The following is a 19,101-nucleotide window of genomic DNA, read 5'->3' on the forward strand; positions in this document are numbered from 1 at the left end:
GTCAACATAAGGTGAATTTTTTTCAATTGTGAAAAAAAAAGAAATAGAAAATTAGTTTTTTTTATTTTGGGTGGATGTGTGTGAATGATGATGCAATATACAGTAGCTAGTAAGTTATACAGTTGATTTTATTTTTTCTGCATTTTGTAGGATGTGCCTGGTGGGACAACAAAGGAGACTGATGGTGGGACAGAGGAAAATGCAGATGAGGAGGAGGAAGTGGCTCAAGACCTAGACCTTCACCACCTGATCCTTAATGGCCTCACTGCTGACCCTGTCAAAAGTGCTGAAGAGGTTATTCAAGAGATTGATGACATTATGCAGGTGTGTGAAGATGTGTGAAGACTTGGTTTTTATGGCTAGGAACTCCCCATCATTACAGGAGTGGCCCTCATGCAAAAATCTTACCCACATATTTCAAAGGCCTTCATGTTTTAAAACTATTGAAGGAGCATTTGAAACATAAGTCTGATAATTCCACCCATTGGGTTGGTTGTCATAAGATTGAAGCAGTTACTACTGTGTGACAAGAATGAAAATTTGACTTTTCATGCATGTAGATACAAATGAGAAAATATGAAGAAAAAACTTGAATAGAAAGGCACATGAATGAAAAGAAAAGACAGACAGTGGAAAATACAGCATTTAAAAGGCAAATGGAGCAGGCCATCAAGTACCATTGCTAATTACAAGACAAGGAATATTCCTTTTTCCTTTCTATATGAGGGTCAGGTGGTAGGTTTTTACCAAGGAAAAATATCCATAGTGTGTAAGATGTAATAATAATATAATCAAAGTAAGCACTAAACTTGGTGTGTGTGTATGATGTAGCCATGGTGACTGGGGTGAATCATTTAAAATAGAGTGAATCCCTTTAAATATAGTCTACATTACTTTGTGTTGTGGTGGCTGAGTGATACAGTGTCTACATAATATTCACCAGTATGGGTTCTGTTATATCTGCTAATGGTTCCAGAAAGTTTCACCCCACTAGCCCATTTCAGACCAGGCCACATAAAGGGGAAAAGGAAATATTACAGGAATATGAACTACAGTATAAAGACACACATAGGAAAGTAAAACTAAGAGTACATTTATACTGGCTGCATTCGCCACCCATCACTGTATCTGCTAATTTTTTTCCAACCAGCCAACGACACTTGTGTAGGTCCGACATGTTGACAAAACTTGTTTACAGGGTGAGCAACCAGGTAAAAATCATATATGCATCACTCCTTTCTGTGAAATGAGATTTCACAATATCGTGAGTGTATATTTACTCTTTAAATTACTTTACCTCTGAATGTGAATAAAGTCTTTTATGATGGATATTATGTATTGCATATGACTGAAATAATGTAAATTTTTTTTATTTCTGGTTCTTACAAGCACTTAAAATTTGGCAAAACAATACTGGCCAGTGAATTAATTTAATTTGTTTCTGCAGGAGGGAAGCTCGTCTGAAGATGAAGGCTTAGAAGAGAGTTCATCTTCAGGAGAGAACACGCAAGAACCCATATCTCGACCTTTTCCTGCTCCACTTTATGCAGAAAGTAAGTTCCCTGATAGTCTTCAAAATATTGTACTATACTGTACTCCTGCTCCACTTTATGCAGAAAGTAAGTTCCTTGATAGTCTTCAAAATACAGCACTGTACTTCTATATAAGAAGTCAGAAAGAAAAAAAATTATGGTTAGGTTTGTCAGGAAACAGGACAAGTGTTTCCTGATGCGGGTTTTAGTCATATGATGACCTGCAGCTGGAGCTTTCGGTCACCTGACCAAAGCCTTCCATTGCTTTACCGGTCCACCACTTCAAAAATTATGAAAAAATAGTACTGTTTTATACTGCAAATTTCATATCTTCCAGATAATAATTGAACATTCCTAATACTATTCTAATATAATGTATACTCGCCAACAGAAATATCACACCTTGACCCTTTGACTGATGCAACCCCAAATCCTGAAGTGTCTCCTGGTGTCGAAAAAATTTTGGGAAAATTTTTTTTTTTATGAAATGATAGAGAATCTTTTCCGAAGGTAATGACACCAAAAGTACGGAATTACGCTCCTGCGAAGTTAGCGATCTCGGCAATATGTATACGCATCAGCGATTTCGCCGACTTTGAGCCCTATTTTCGGCCAGTTCCATTGTACCAGTTGACCAAACTTATAGCTATTTCTTTAGAACTCCATTTTTTCTATCAATTGAGTACAAGAAACTGCCCATTTACTGATTTCAACTATCCAATAAAGTGGTCAGAAATTGGCAATTTGGCCAAGTTCACGCAAATAAAAGATAAGATTTTGTTCGGATTTTTAACCCCTGAGGGTTAGCTACCCAGGATAACCCAAGAAAGTCAGTGCGTCATTGAGGACTGTCTAACTTATTTCCATTGGGGTCCTCAATCTTGTCTCCCAGGATGCGACCCACACAAGTCGGCTAACTCCCTGGTACCTATTTGCTGCTAGGTGAACAGGCCAACAGGTGTAAGGAAACGAATCGAAATGTTTCCACCCGCCAGGAATCGAACCCGGGCCCTCCATGTGTGAAGTGGAAGCTTTAGCCACCAGGCCACCGGGCCACCGGCCCACCGGCCCAGAATAAACAATGCATACATTCTAGGCACTAAAATAACATATCCTCTGTTCACTAGTCACATCTCCAGGCCCATCTTATATTACTCTTGCTTTCTATTTTGATTTTTTATTCACACAAAAAATAGAAGATTTACTGTTATGCAGATTACTGCATTATTGTAAAAATGGTATAAATAATATCAGTGCACTAGTGAAAGAATATTAGACTCCCCAGTTGACGTATATTGGATGTGTGGTGTGATTTGCTTACTCTTGAACATTGGTAAAAATCGAACATTTCTGCTATTTTGAGCTCAATTTCAAGATCCTTTTCATCGTGAAACTAATCAAAATCATCTCTATTTTTGTAATATGTTTTCCATTCTATCAATTGAGACCAAGAAAATGAGAATACTGTACAGCCATAAATACTATAGGAAAATACACCTCAAAGTCGGCATTTTAAACCAAAAATACGGTCAGTTTTTTTTCTCATTATGCACTGCGTGCTGCAGGATTTTTTTTATACAGTGCACACTGACCACACAGACTCTTTCTCTCATGTGGGCCTACCAGCTCTCTCCTGCTTGATTTGAAGCAGCTAGAATTAGAGTATATATACGTCCGAAACACTGACCCGTAAGACATGTATATACAGCCGAAACAGTCAAAGGGTTAAAATAATGTTTGCAGAGGCTTTTATCTCCAATTGAGGAGTTCCCTGAGGCTCCTGTTGAAACACATTGCTTCAGTAGGAGCCTCAGGTTGCAGGAGGTCATTTCCATGCATGTAGATGACCTCCTGCAACCATTCTGTGATAATACTAGCCTCATTCATTATGCTGATGAGTTAATCCACTCAATGCCCTCACCAGCAGGATAAAAAGATTTAAAATACACAAGTGATCAATAAAACATTGAAAGAATTAAAGCATATGGGCCAATAGAAACAGATACAACGTAAATAATAGTAATTATATACAGTAATCTTCACCAAGAAAGTGTTTTAAAATTTTAAGAAGTTTGAAGTATAATTGAGCTTAGTTTTTCATATAATTTGTTTAACCATGACTGGTTTGTTTCCATAAGATTAATATTAGCAAATCAACATTATACGAACATTGCACTAAAATGTATCAGAGGAAGAGGTTGATGATTACTACAGTTAAAAATTTTGCTAACAGAGTTAAAGAATATGAGTGTTGGTGAGCTGAACGAGTCTTTGATGGAGCTGGAGCTGGTGATCCGACAGTACTCCGAGACGCTAATTAACCAACTGGCACTACGTGACGAACTTGAATATGAGAAGGAGCTCAAGAATTCTTTTATTTCGCTTCTCCTTCAGGTATGAGGAAATTGTAACAAATTATTTTAATAGATGTAAATGGTTGTGTGGTTGCAGATTACAAGAAAGATTGTAAAAATTATAGAGATTGTAAAAATTATAGAGGAATAAGTTTACTGAGTATACCAGGAAAAGTGTACAGCATGGTTATAATTGAAAGAATTAGAGGTAAGACAGAATGTAAGATTGCGGATGAACAAGGAGGTTTCAGAGTGGGTAGGGGATGTGTAGATCAAGTGTTTACATTGAAGCATATATGTGAACAGTATTTAGATAAAGGTAGGGAAGTTTTTATTGCATTTATGGATTTAGAAAAGGCATATGATAGAGTGGATTGGGGAGCAATGTGGCAGATGTTGCAAGTATATGGAATAGGTGGTAAGTTACTAAATGCTATAAAGAGTTTTTATGAGGATAGTGACACTCAGGTTAGGGTGTGTAGAAGAGAGGGAGACTACTTCTCAGTAAAAGTAGGTCTTAGACAGGGATGTGTAATGTCACCATGGTTGTTTAATATATTTATAGATGGGGTTGTAAAAGAAGTAAATGCTAGGGTGTTGGGGAGAGGGGTGGGATTAAATTATGGAGAATCAAATACAAAATGGGAATTGATACAGTTGCTTTTTGCTGATGATACTGTGCTTATGGGAGATTCTAAAGAAAAATTGCAAAGGTTAGTGGATGAGTTTGGGAGTGTGTGTAAAGGTAGAAAGTTGAAAGTGAACATAGAAAAGAGTAAGGTGATGATAGTATCAAATGATTTAGATAAAGAAAAATTGGATATCAAATTGGGGAGGAGGAGTATGGAAAAAGTGAATGTTTTCAGATACTTGGGAGTTGACATGTCGGCGGATGGATTTATGAAGGATGAGGTTAATCGTAGAATTGATGAGGAAAAAAAGGTGAGTGGTGCATTGAGGTATATATGGAGACAAAAAAATGTTATCTATGGAGGCAAAGAAGGGAATGTATGAAAGTATATTAGTACCAACACTCTTATATGGGTGTGAAGCTTGGATTGTGAATGCAGCAGCGAGGAGGCGGTTGGAGGCAGTGGAGATGTCCTGTCTAAGGGCAATGTGTGGTGTAAATATTATGCAGAAAATTCGGAGTGTGGAAATTAGAAGAAGGTGTGGCGTTAATAAAAGTATTAGTCAGAAGGCTGAAGAGGGGTTGTTGAGGTGGTTTGGTCATTCAGAGAGAATGGATCAAAGTAGAATGACATGGAGAGCATATAAATCTGTAGGGGAAGGAAGGCGGGGTAGAGGTCGTCCTCAAAAAGGTTGGAAGGAAAGGGTAAGGGAGGTTTTGTGGGCGAGGGGCTTGGACTTCCAGCAGGCGTACATGAGCGTGTTCGATAGGAGTGAATGGAGACGAATGGTATTTGGGACCTGACGATCTGTTGGAGTGTGAGCAGGGTAATATTTAGTGAAGGGATTCAGGGAAACCGGTTATTTTCATATAGTCGGACTTGAGTCCTGGAAATGGGAAGTACAATGCCTGCACTCTAAAGGAGGGGTTTTGGGATATTAGCAGTTTGGAGGGATATGTTGTGTATCTTTATATGTACAGTGGACCCCCGGTTAACGAACTTTTTTCATTCCAGTAGTATGTTCAGGTGCCAGTACTGACCGAATTTTTTCCCATAAGGAATATTGTGAAGTAGATTAGTCCATTTCAGACCCCTAAACATACACGTACAAACGCACTTACATAAATACACTTACATAATTGGTCGCATTTGGAGGTGATCGTTAAGCGGGGGTCCACTGTATATGCTTCTAAACTGTTGTGTTCTGAGCACCTCTGCAAAAACAGTGATTATGTATGAGTGAGGTGAAAGTGTTGAATGATGATGAAAGTAATTTTTGGGGGGGGATTTTCTTTCTTTTTGGGGATTTTCTTTCTTTTTGGGTCACCCTGCCTTGGTGGGAGATGGCCGACTTGTTAAAAAAAAAAAAACAGTACATCAGAATGCAGTTAAAGACTACTCTAACCAAACTTGTATGTACATTTTTTAGCATTTAAAATTTATTTTTGTACAAGAATGATTTAGAAAATTGTAGTGCATATCACTGACATGTAGTTATATGATTAAGTCAAATTACTGTTATGCATAAAAATGATTACAAACTACAGTATATAATATATAATCGTAACCAAGCACTAAACCTGTAAGGGTTGTACAGACTGCAGCATATACATATTTCCATCAGTTGTTTTTAGACATAATTGTTATTTTCAACAGGTGCAGAACAAAAGACGGAACTTTAATGTGGAGAAGAAAAGACAGAAGAAGGTTGGACCTAATGGCACAGATCCGAAGGTGGATTGAATTTTACTGTGGCCTTTCTGTTTTGTTTTTTATTTGAAGTTGTGAATTTGCTATTACATTTTTGTTTTCAATATTCTTCTTTGGTACAGTATGTCTGTGTGGATAGTGTGCATATGTGTTGCCACTGACTGTGGAAGGTCCTATTGAAAATTAGGTCGCAGTTTAAATATCCCTAATGTATAGATTCTTCCCTACCACATAGAAGTAAGAAGTGCGGGGGTTAATGGCATCAGTATGCATTACAATTTCATTTATTTTCAAACCGTGATTGTCTTCTTTTTTTTTTTTTTTTTTTTTTTTTTTTTTTTTTTTTTTTTTTTTTTTTTTTTTTGACATATGAATTACAATTAAATCTTTTGTCTTGACCCATTCATTGTGTCAAACATAAAACTTAAGTATCATTAGAAATTGTAAAATATATTTGTGCTAGTATGTATCAAACATATAACCAGACTATCTGCTTGCTATTTGTCTTGCACCTTTCTTAAGACAAGAATATCTACAGAATGGTTCTATGGCTAATACAGCACAGGAAACTGTTCCTCAGCAACAGTTACTGTTTCCTTTTTTAGTGGTATCATAAGCCCTTACTGTAATTTTTCTTTCAGTATAGTTGTGCAGCAACCTTGGTTGTCCATGCTTTGGTTGCTATGTCCATTTAACAGTTTTTCTGCATCTCTTCCCACCCAAAAATATTACTCTAATTTCTGGCTCTTCTGTTGAGTTTTAGTTCTATGATGAGTTTGTCTTGCACTTTTTCCATGTTTTTGTTTGTGATTTTTGCCTCCTTATATAATGGTTGAATCTTGGAATTTTTCCAATGTTACTTAGCTATTTCCCTGTGGTTTGCATATTATTATTATTATTATTATTATTATTATTATTATTATTATTTTGTATCATTATTATTTTCACAAACTGCACTCAATCTGTATGGGTTGTGTAGGTTGAACATGTCTCTATGCTAGCTCTTTGCATTTAAGGTTGAAGTTCAAAATTTCCTAAATGGATTGTCCTCAAAATTATGCATTCCACTGTTGTTCTTTTTTCAGAAGTTACATTTTTTCAGTCACCTTTTCCATTCGTCAGTCTAAGTCGTTATGTTTTTCTTCTTTTTCTTTGCCTGCACTTTCACAAGGTTAAGAGAATGTCAATGCATATCGTTTCCTTACTCTTGGGCACTCTGTGCTAAATTCTCTATATTCATGTTGGTTAAGGCAGAAAGAAGGTCCAGTTCTGTTGGTTTGCTGATCCCTCATAATCTCATCAATTCTGAAACATGCTGGCTTAGGAGGCTTTGCATTATCCAGTCAGTGAACTTGCTCCTTTATCTCTGGGTCTCTGTGAAGGTCTCAGTGCTCATGTCTGTATCACCATAGTTGAAATTTCCTATCATATTTGCAATTATCTATTTGTGTGTACTTTTGTGCTTGTATTTGTTTAAATTGTTACTGATAAATTGCAGTACTCATGAAAAAAATCACTATTAATATTTATTGATATCTTGAGCAATTAACAACTCTAAATTCATAACTAGTTAGCATGTACTATCTGTATTTAAATACAACTGATGCTTTTATTTTTTCCCCAGTATTTAACTACGGTCATCCCCTATGATGTGGGTCATGGTCCCCCGCATAATCCAACTCTTCAGATCCTCATTAAGAGTGAGTTTTTGTACCATTGCTTGATGTTCTTCATTACTTAATATCTTAGGATCATAATATGAAATCAGTTATTAAGTGAAATTATAATGTGATTGATATACTGGTATAACAAATTTTATTACTACAATATTGCAGAAGACACAAGAATTGTAAAAATGTTAGAACATTTTAAAATACAGTAATGAAGCTCCTGGCTGCATCATTCAAAGATCATGATTAACAAACATATAAAGAGGTTTCACTAGTATATGATGATACCAACATACATTTTAATCTCATATTTCTACATTAAGGTTAATTTTTTGTTTGATCTGACTTCAAGTTAGGCAACTTGTACAATACTTTTAAGATTTCCTCTTGGCTAAAAGGCCTGCTGTACCAATCCTTCCACTATTCAACCCCACAGTCATAATGCCAACCATACCTAATGCCTTTTCCACTTTTAACTTAGTTTCTTTGGTTTCCAGCTCTTCACTCATTCTGATGGATAACATTTTTTCTCTCCTGAAATATATGCACTGGTATTAATTTTTTGTCTCCATTTCATCATATGATATTAATGCAGAGGTAAATTACAGTCTTAATGACCCACATGGTTAATTTACACTGATAAGGGAGGAATGTAGAAAAGTGAGTAAAAAATGACCTAGTTGGTAGATAGGGACAGAGGAGATATAATAACCACAAACAAGTACAGTAGGGCCTCACAGCAGGTTAGGTTCCAGGCTACCCCTGTAAAGTGGAACACTTTTTTTCTCTCACTTATAAATGCATATAAATGCTAGTTAACAAGTTGACACTAATATAAGTTACCAGTAGAACTAAGCATTAAAAACAATAAAAAAATAAAATACAGTGGTACCTTGGCTTACGAGTTTAATTCGTTCCGTGACCGAGCTCGTAACTCAATTTGCTCGTATATCAAATCAGTTTTCCTCATTGAAATTAATTGAAATGCCATTAATCCATTCCAGCCCCCAAAACACCATCCCAGGGGCAGGAGAAAATACTTCAATATAACATTAATATCAACTCTACAGCTTATTTATCAATCAGAATTGATCTAATATGACATAATGAACACTATAAGTAACATAGAAACATGATATATACTCTAGAATGATTAAAACAGCCCATAATGTGGCGAGTGTCCAGGACCAGTCCGAGCATATAAAATCATTACCGCTCCTTCCTATAACGTGTTCTTTAGTCCTGGGTAAGATAAAACGGAGTTTTTGAGAGACTAACTGCACTAAATCACTAGTGCAGTGATATATGATTATCTCGGAAGTAAGTTATTGACTTATTTCATGAAGCCCACCATTTATTATTCAAGTAACTGTAATAATATTGACAAGAATCATAAAAAAAGGATTGTTCTAGAATTGGCTTGTGAAATATTGGAAATATTCCATATATTTTGGAATTTGTGTGGGAGTAAAGGGCAGCATATTTTGCAAATGTCAAAAACTTGGCAACTTTATTTTTTTGTAGAATAACTAAAGATAATTACACGATTACCTCTAGTGAGAGTAATGCACTAGCATTGTTTTATAAGTACCAAGGCCCAAGACCACCTTTTGTTGTGCCATTTAGGCCGGGGCTCTTTCCAAATGTCATTTTCAGTAAATATTTTTTTTTTCGCTCGTAACTCAGATTTTGGCTCACAACTCAAAGCAAAAAATCGACCGAGTGACAGCGCATAACTCAGAAAACTCATAAGTTGGGGCACTCATAAGTCAAGGTACCACTGTATACATATAGTACACTCATTACTTGCCTTAAAATATTTATAGTCTTAATGTAGGGTGAGATGAGTAGTATTTATTGTAAGAAATCAGATGTGGTTAGTATGGTAGCCAGGCAGGCCATCCCCACCCCACCCCACCCACAAGTAATATACTATGACAGTTAACCCTTTGAGGGTTTTCGTTGTACTAGTACGTCTTACGCGTAGGGGTTTTTGACGTACTAGTACTCATAAATTCTAGCGGCCTCAAATCTAGTGGGAGAAAGCTGGTAGGCCTTCATATGAAAGAATGGGTCTATGTGGTCAGTGTGCACAGTCTAAAAAAAATCCTGCAGCACACAGTGCATAATGAGAAAAAAAAAACTTTGACCATTTTTTTTTAATAAATCAGCGACTTTGCAGTGTATTTTCGTATGGTATTTATTGTTGTATTCTAGTTTTCTTGGTCTCATTTTATAGAATGGAAGACATATTACAGAAATTGAGATGATTTTGACTGGTTTTACAAAGAAAGGTGCCTTGAAATTGAGCTCGAAGTAGCAGAAATGTTCGATTTTTACCAGACTTCAAAAGTAAACAAATCGTGCCAAGCGTGCAATACACGTCAACTGGTGAGTCTAATATTCTTTCACAAGTACACCAATAATATTTATACCATTTTTAACACTAATGCAGTAGTCTGCATAACAGAAAATCTTATATTTTTTGTGAAAATAAAAATTCAAAGTGGAAAGCAAAAGAATATAAGAGGGGCCTTGAGACGTGACTAATGACTAGAAGAAATGTTATTTTAGTGCCAGGAATGTCTTTCTTGTTTATTCTGGACCCTATTCGGAAATTGGCATCTTTTGAAATTTGTGTGAAATTGGCAAAATTGCTAAATTCTGACCACTGTACTGGATAGTTGAATTTCATAAATGAGTGGTTTCTTGCACCCATTCGATAGAAAAAATGGAGTTCTAGCGAAATACTCATGTTTTTTGTCGACTAGTACAGTGAAATTGGCCGAAAATGGGGCTCAAAGTGGGCAAAATCGCCGATGCGTAAACATCGCCGAGACCGCTAACTTTGCGAGAGCATAATTCCGTAAGTTTTCTATCAAATTTCAAACTTTTGGTGTCTTTATGATCGGGAAAAGATTCTCTATCTTTTCATAAGAGAAAATAATTTTTTTTTTTTTTTAAATTTGGCCGAGCCTGAGAACGAGTTTCGGAGAGGGCCTGTCGACCCTCAAAGGGTTAAAGCATCCCAAAGCAGTAAAATGCATATACAGTTCACTCATTACTTACCTTAAAATATTTGTAGTCTTAATGTGGGGTGAGATGAGTAGTATTTATTGTAAGAAATCAGATGTGGTTAGTATGGTAGCCAGGCAGGCCATCCCCACCCCACCCCACCCACAAGTAATATACTGCAACATTTAAAGCGTCCCAGAGTGATAAAATACATATACAGTTCACTCATTACTTACCTTAAAACATTTGTAGTCGTAATGAAGGGAGAGATGAGTAGCATTTAGTGTGGCCGAAACATTGTCAATAAAGGATCACATTATACTGCTTAAGTGTTTATATTTCCAACATAAGAACCCCACCCCACCAGTGGTGGGGGAGGGTTAGTGAGATGCGGAGTTATATAAACAGATGAAAGCGTCTGGTTTTGGTTCATACATGTCTGTATTATACCATAATACAAACCCTTTACATTGTGTACATGTTGTCTCCACGTTGGTACAGTAGAATAAATAAAGAGCAACACTCCCATTCTCATGTAATACCATTTTTAGAAGAAATGATGCTCTGAGTGAAGGCATATGAAAGGAATAATTTTCCACGGTTACCCCAAGTAATATTACAGTGGACCCCCGGTTTGTGATGGCATCGGTATCCGATAAATCTGGTATTCGATACATTTTAACGCAAAAATTTTGCCTCGGTTCCCGTTAAAAAACCCGGTATACGGGATTCGTCCGAGACGTGTGGCCTGAACTGCCCCGTGTGTGCCAGTGTTTACAAGCTAGCCAGTGTGCTCGCATCTAAGGATACATTCGGTACATTCCATATTATCACAGTGTTTTTGGTGCTTGTTTCTGCAAAATAAGTCACCATGGGCCCCAAGAAAGCTTCTAGTGCCAACCCTTCGAGAAAAAGAGTGCTAATGACTGTTGAAATGAAGAAAGAGATAATTGCAAAGTACGAAAGTGGAGTGCGTGTGTCGGAGCTGGCCAGGTTGTATACAAAACCCCAATCAACCATCGCTACTATAGTGACCAGGAAAACAGCAATCAAGGAAGCTGTTGTTGCAAACTGTGATTACGAAACAGCGACCGCAAGTGTTAGAAGATGTTGAGAGACTGTTATTGGTGTGGATAAATGAAAAACAGATAGCAGGAGATAGCATCTCTCAAGCGATCATTTGTGAAAAGGCTAGGCAGTTGCATGACGATTTGGTAAAGAAATTGCCTGCAACTAGTGGTGATGTGAGTGAATTTAAGGCCAGCAAAGGTTGGTTTGAAAGATTTAAGAATCGTAGTGGCATACATAGTGTGATTAGGCATGGTGAGGCTGCCAGTTCGGACCAAAAAGTCCTAATGGAAGGGGCTTCCCCTTCTAAACAATAAGTTCGACACTCTCCCCTCCTCCCATCCCATCTATCATCACCAGATCTTCATTAAAGGTAAGTGTCATGTATTCTATTGTTAGTAGAGTACTACAAACTGTACATGTCTTCTTCAGTTTGTGTGCATTAAACTTAATATTTCATGTGGTAAAATTTTTTTTTTCATACTTTTGGGTGTCTTGCACGGATTAATTTGATTTCTATTATTTCTTATGGGGAAAATTGATTCGCTTTTCGATAATTTTGGTTTACGATGAGTTCTCAGGAACGGACTAATATCGCAAACCGGGGGTCCACTGTATTGTGCACACATTTTCTTTGGTGTTGAACTATATTTATGTTAATTTAATCTACTGTGGGGTGTATTTATCGTGTTTATATGTTAAATAGCATGTTTATTATATAATTTTGAAAAAATATCATAGCCATATTAATGAAAATGTGTATATTAACGTAATGTACAACATTGAGTGAGTATTATTATCATCATTATTAATATGGCGTTTTCGAGACATGAGATTCTTAGTGATTTTAATGTGTACCTGCACACCAGCACAGTATGTAAGTTTACTTAGGTACAGGTACACATAAGTATAATTATCAGAGTACAGTATGTATAAGATATGAAATAAATTTTATGCACCTGAAATTTTGGAAAGTTTCCAGGCATAATGGAGAGACATGAAGCTCACGGAAAATGTAAACAAACCGAGTGGGACGTGGTGACCATATTAGAAAGTCAGGTGGGGGGAGCTGTACAGCAAGTTTTGGTCATAGTTTGAAATGCCCGTATTAGCAGAACGCCGTAAAGCGAGGCCCTACTGTACAATAAAAGACATAAAAAGTTGTGGTGGCACATATTCTTGACTGCCACACAGTGTCTCACATAAACTACAGCATATCTTATGTATCCCATTCTTGTCATCTGCTCTACCATTACTTGTGAAGAACTATTTGCTAGTCTTCCTCCACAATAGCTTTTTTTTCCTCACTTTTTATTTGTTGTTCATGTAGAGAGTGATAAAGCTTTAAACTGTAAAAGGATACAAGAAATGTGAAGTTTTATCACCCTCTACATGAACAACAAACATAAAGTGAGAACAAAAGCAGTTGTGAAAGAAGACTAGAAAATGGTTCTTCACGAGTTATGGTAGAGCAGGTAATAAGAATGGGATACATGTGTGAGGCATTGTATGGCAGACAAGAATAAGTGCCACCACAGTCAAAATTTTGTGTAATGAGCAAATCAATTCCATAGTGTTTTGTCTATTTGTGGGAATATATAGATGTTGTTTTCTGCATCTGTAACTTAGGCTCAGAACTGACATAAGTGTACAGTAACTTGAGCTCCATATCTCAGGTTTCCCCCATGCCTGCATTTTTTTAGTTGTTTGAATTTGGCCCTTACTCTTTTCTGGCACACAATGCCTTGTGCATTAAATAGTGCTACTAGCAGTAGTCACTGACAGTATCTGAATTTCCATAAAAGGGCATTAAAATATTTTTATATGTAAGTGTTTAATGTCAACCCTATTATTTTCATTTCCTCACAAGTGCTATAACCCCTGGAAAATTAAGAAATATTATATGAACACTAAAGACTGAAAATGGGAATAGTTTTGCACCAGTAACTATAAATAGGCAATCACTTAATGTATATATATACATCTTCTTCTTTCAATGTACGTACCAGCCGTATCCCACCAAGGCAGGGTGGCCCAAAAGGAAAAACGAAAGTTTCTCCTTTTAAATTTAGTAACATATACAGGAGAAGGGGTTACTAGCTCCTTGCTCACATATATATATATATAGATATATATATTAACTTATTTTTTCCAGTTTTAATGGCCATAAATGAGGACAGTCCTACTGTACCAACATTACTCACCGATTACATCTTAAAAGGTCAGTGTGGCTTATTTAAAATGGTAGTGCAATACTGAGTTTTTCTTTGTACTGTATTTGTAAAATTGTTTGATAATTGAAGAACTACCAAATGTGTGAAGCTGTTAGCGAACACAAATTTATGTTATTTATTTATATTTCTCCCTGGTGGAAAGTGGATTAGTTAAGGTAAAACTTTATCTTGTTTATGTGGTGGCCAAGGAATAAATTAACCCGAGTTTTTGTGATCCACACAGATGGTATCATGACAGAAAATTCATGTAGTGTGCTACTAGATTTCCCTTACTATATGTCTTTTCTGAATTGAAAAGTAAGACAATACTTGTTATAAACTGATGAATGGTTGCATGAGGCCAGTATTCATTTTTTACCATCTTTGTTAACCAATGGTGAATTAGGTGTTTATTTTTTCTACCTCATAAGAACAAAGTAGTAATTACTTAATAATGAAGTTTAGTAACATTTTTTTGAGTTTCACAAGCCTGATGAACACTGCAGCATTTCTTAACTAACATCATATGCATAATATGCATAGTAAGTAGCATACAAGTTCATATATGTAATACAATTAAACTATAATGTAACCAGTTGGGATGTTGTATAACATTAAACGTTGTATCTGAGAATACAAATACTACAGTACTTTTATGTCAGTTTTATTTAATGGAATCATGAAATATTGGGTGGATTTTTTTCTGGCCACCATTACATGGCTTTCTGTTATATTTTCTCTACTTTATACCAGTTTTAAAAGGGTAGTGATCAAAATATAGAATGGCTGAGATTGTATAAAATCTTACATTTTAAGTAGCTGTTAATTTAAAGAAGATTGATAACCATATGATGGATGCACATGTTTAAAATTTTCAAAATGTACCTGATGACGCATGAGCAACTTATTCCTACTGTTGCAGTAAAAATTAAAATTTTTTTGTATGTAGATTTTCGTGTGTGATAAGGAATGGTCTTAGAGTAGATCATTAGCCAATAAAGTGAGAAATTTTGAGTAATAACTTTTAGCTAGTAATAGCTAATAATTTTTTAAGCTCTCCTAATCCTGAAAATAGACACAGCATACCCACTGGTTTCCAAAAAGTAATTTAATTTAAATATTACAGAATGCGTATATTTCTGGGTTTTGAAGGGCTTGATAAATCTTGCAAGAGGAATGGGTGCATGTTGGAAGAAATGATTGTTATATGTGAATATGACTATAGTAGAATTATATACAATCCCTTGGTCCTTGCAGTGTGGTGATAATGAAGCCTGTCTAATAATTTGATCCCTTACCACAATTATGTGCTGCTTCCCTCACACCACTTCTCCCTCTAGTGCACCATGTTACTGTCAGGTGTTGGAAGTCTGTCATCTCAATATTTGTTTTGTCCAATGATAGTCTAGACTAGTTTAAAGAAATATGTATTTTGTAATAACTTATAGTTAGACATATGTATAAATTTCTAAATACTGAAAAGTATTTTGGTTTTGATTTTTATATTTTGTGATGCCAGTTAGATATACCATAAATCTGAAAATTATTAAATTTTTAACCAAAGTTAGAAAGTACTGTATAGTTATTGGTTTGACTAAAAATACAGGAATTTTTTCAGTGGCAAAGATAGCTCAGCATATTCAACTTTTCAGGTATCCTGATTTGAGGCGCACATCTACATTACACATGACTACCCGCAGTGACTCCTATCCACTTACCAAAAAAATCTATACCAAAAATATTTACATCGTTTTTTCACCATTACAGTGTTTTCATAGCTTTTAAGATATAGTAGCATGCTTTCTGTAATAAAGTTGGTAGAATTACCGACAATATGTAAAGTAAAAGGACACGAGTGCAACTAATGTGACATTTATTGTGGCAACATTTCGCTCTGGAGAACGAAACGTTGCCACAATAAATGTCACATTAGTTGCACTTGTGTCCTTTTACTTTACAGCATGCTTTCTGTCCACCTTGAGAGTTATCTGAAACCTCAGTCATTACCTAGGAGTAGAGCACTGTTTTTAACCCCCAAACGTAGATCTATGTTCATGTGCATAGCGCTCCAAACTTTGTTTTACATGCTTTCTTATGTAAAAAAAAAGTAGATCTACGTTCGGAGCGCTATGCAAATGAATGTAGATCTACATTTGCACAGTTTAAGGGTTAAGTAATAATAAATTAGGGAAAGATATACAGGGGCAGAAGTGCAAAATATTTTAGGCAACGATAATTGGTGCTAATCGTCCTGATAATTATGGAAGTTTATTAAAGAATATTTGAAAAATCTTTGAAAGACAGCAAAACCTATCTTGCATTTAGCATACAGGTTTATAGAGTACAGTATATCTAAATACAGTACATTATAACTTCAGTGAGCTAATACAAATTCTATAAAAACAGAAGAAATTACAGTCAAGAATAAAAAGTCACAATTATGTAGCTTGAACAGTTCACCAAAAACCCACACTTAGGTGAGGAATGTTAGGATGATGATTTGGACCATTCTGGACCATTGTCAAATCACAGCTGTTATGATTTGACAGTGGTCCAGGATGGACTGCAATGTCATCCAAACTTTCCTCTACTAAGTGCAGGTGTTTGGTAAATTACAGTGAAACCTCCATATTCAAAGCAGGATGTGGTGGAATATGTTTGGTAGTGCAAGCCTTGGCATTTGCCACCAGCAGCAGTGTGTGGACTACCTCCCTCATGGGTATACAGGTGCCAGCAAACACTGCCATAAATTTGTCCATCTTCCATCATTAAAAGTTGAAGATACAACTCAAGATGCAATGTTAGTGGTAGTGATGACTGCCGATACATAGCAGACTTTAAAATTTCTTCCCTCGCTCAATAACAAATACATTATTGCCCATCATTATTTTTTTAACATCAGTCATCTCCCACTGAGGTAGGGTGACCCAACAAAGAAGAAAACACTTTCACTATCACTCATTCAGTTACTGTCTTGCCAGAAAGGCACTGACATCACCCCTTCTTCAGAGTGCAGGCACTGTACTTCCTACCCTCCCAGGACTCAAGTCTGGCTAGCTGGGTAGAGCTTAAAGAGGCAGCATGTATAGATCACAAATACAGTAGGTTTCCCACTTATGATGTTATGCATTCCCCCCCCCACCCCCCCCAAAAAAAATTAAGACAGTGTTCTGAACCTTTTTTCACAACATCCATATCATAATCGGAGATGAGTTTCCAAGCCATAATATTACATATCCAACTTCATTTATTTCCTTATCAACCTTGTCCAATACTTTACATTCAGTATTGTTCATTTTCATTTACAAATAGTATTAAACATTGTTTAATTCATGTACAGTATACATGTTAATAAATAGTATTAAACATTGTTTAATTCATGTACAGTATACATGTTAATAAATAGTATTAAACATTGTTTAATTCATGTACAGTATACATGTTAATAAATAGTATTAAACATTGTTTAATTCATATACAGTATACATCAATCAATCAAGTTTATTCTCTATAAGGGTTACAATGCGGGGTTTACAGATTTTGAATATTGTGTGGTTTACATGTTATAAAATACTAATTACAGAGGGGGCCACTAGGACACCTAGCATGGCTAGGCATTTCGGGCAGACTTAGATTAAATTCTAAACTTTAAATTATTACAAATTATGGTATTAAGGCTAAGTGACATTATAGTTTGTGAGTTTAGCAATGTGAATGCTTTTGTTTTGGCACAATACATAGTGTCTATATTGGAGTATCATAGGCAAACTTATGACTAGTTAGGATTCATTATTTTAAGATTAAGATTCGTATTTCTGTGTTTATAGTCAATGGGTGAGTGAGTGTAAGTGTGAACCACCAGGTGGTTTACATGTAGTTAGTTGACGGGGTGTATCAGGGAGATGAGATGTTTTCTAACCGTAGTTTTGAAAGTGATGAATGTGTCTGCAGTTCTAGAGTTTTCAGGTAGGGTGTTCCAGATTTTAGGGCCTTTGACATACATTGAATTTTTGTAAAGGTTTAGTCGAACACGGGGAATGTCATAGAGATGTTTGTGTCTGGTGTTATGCCTGTGGGTCCTGTCACAACTATCAAGAAAGCGTTTTAGGTCAAGGTTAATATTGGAATTTAAAGTCCTGTAGATGTAGATTGCACAGTAGTAAGTGTGGATGTACTGAACAGGGAGTAAGTTTAGATCTATGAAGAGTGGGGGGGGGGGGTGTTGCCAGGGATGGGATTTAGTGATTATTCTTACTACAGCTTTTTGTTGGGTTATTATTGGCTTTAGGTGTGTTGCTGCAGTTGATCCCCAAGCACAAATAGCATAGGTGAGGTATGGATAAATGAGTGAATGGTATAGTGTGAGAAGGACAGTTTGCGGCACGTAATATCGTATCTTGGAGAGGATCCCCACCCTTTTGGATACTTTTTTTGTTATGTGTTGGATATGGGTGCTGAAATAACCCAGCAAAAGGCAGCAGTAAGAATGATAACAAATTCCCACTCCTGCCAGCATACTCCACCAATTTTCAAGTCTGAATCTGCTTACCATTAAGAACATCCATACTTATTCATGTGCCTACTACATACACAGAACAATACACGCAAATATAAACACCCCACTCAAACTTTTCCTCACCAACCTAAACAGGACACATGACCACAACACAAGACACAGATCTCTTTTTGATATACCTCGTGTCCATATCACACTGTAAAAACTCTATGCACATAAAGGGACCCAAAATATGGAATTCATTACCAGAAGATATTAAAGTAACCCAGTCTGAAAATCAATTTAAGACTCTTCTCAAAAGCCACTTAATCACCCTAGACTAAATGCTAAATACTCAGTACACATTTACTCACCTATGTACTCCCACATCATAATTGAAATAATCACATTG

General features: G+C 36.1%; 1 protein-coding gene across 5 annotated transcripts in view; it reads left to right on the plus strand.

Annotated features, from left to right (window-relative positions):
• Positions 1–19,101, plus strand: part of LOC128694850 (serine-rich adhesin for platelets) — a 161,531-nt gene that overhangs the window by 109,960 nt on the left and 32,470 nt on the right. For 3 of the 5 annotated variants that reach the window (XM_053785187.2, XM_053785186.2, XM_053785188.2), the window contains exons 4-9: positions 151–324; positions 1,448–1,553; positions 3,766–3,926; positions 6,175–6,252; positions 7,853–7,928; positions 14,137–14,202. In XM_053785187.2, coding sequence (XP_053641162.1) covers positions 151–324; positions 1,448–1,553; positions 3,766–3,926; positions 6,175–6,252; positions 7,853–7,928; positions 14,137–14,202 — 661 coding nt within the window. Of the gene's footprint in view, positions 1–150; positions 325–1,447; positions 1,554–3,765; positions 3,927–6,174; positions 6,253–7,852; positions 7,929–14,136; positions 14,203–15,846; positions 16,003–19,101 lie in introns of those variants that run through there. The other 2 variants (XM_053785189.2, XM_053785190.2) reach the window with 2 other exon arrangements.

The sequence above is a fragment of the Cherax quadricarinatus genome, chromosome 45, assembly GCF_038502225.1.
Source record: "Cherax quadricarinatus isolate ZL_2023a chromosome 45, ASM3850222v1, whole genome shotgun sequence".
NCBI classification, from domain to species: Eukaryota; Metazoa; Arthropoda; class Malacostraca; order Decapoda; family Parastacidae; genus Cherax; species Cherax quadricarinatus.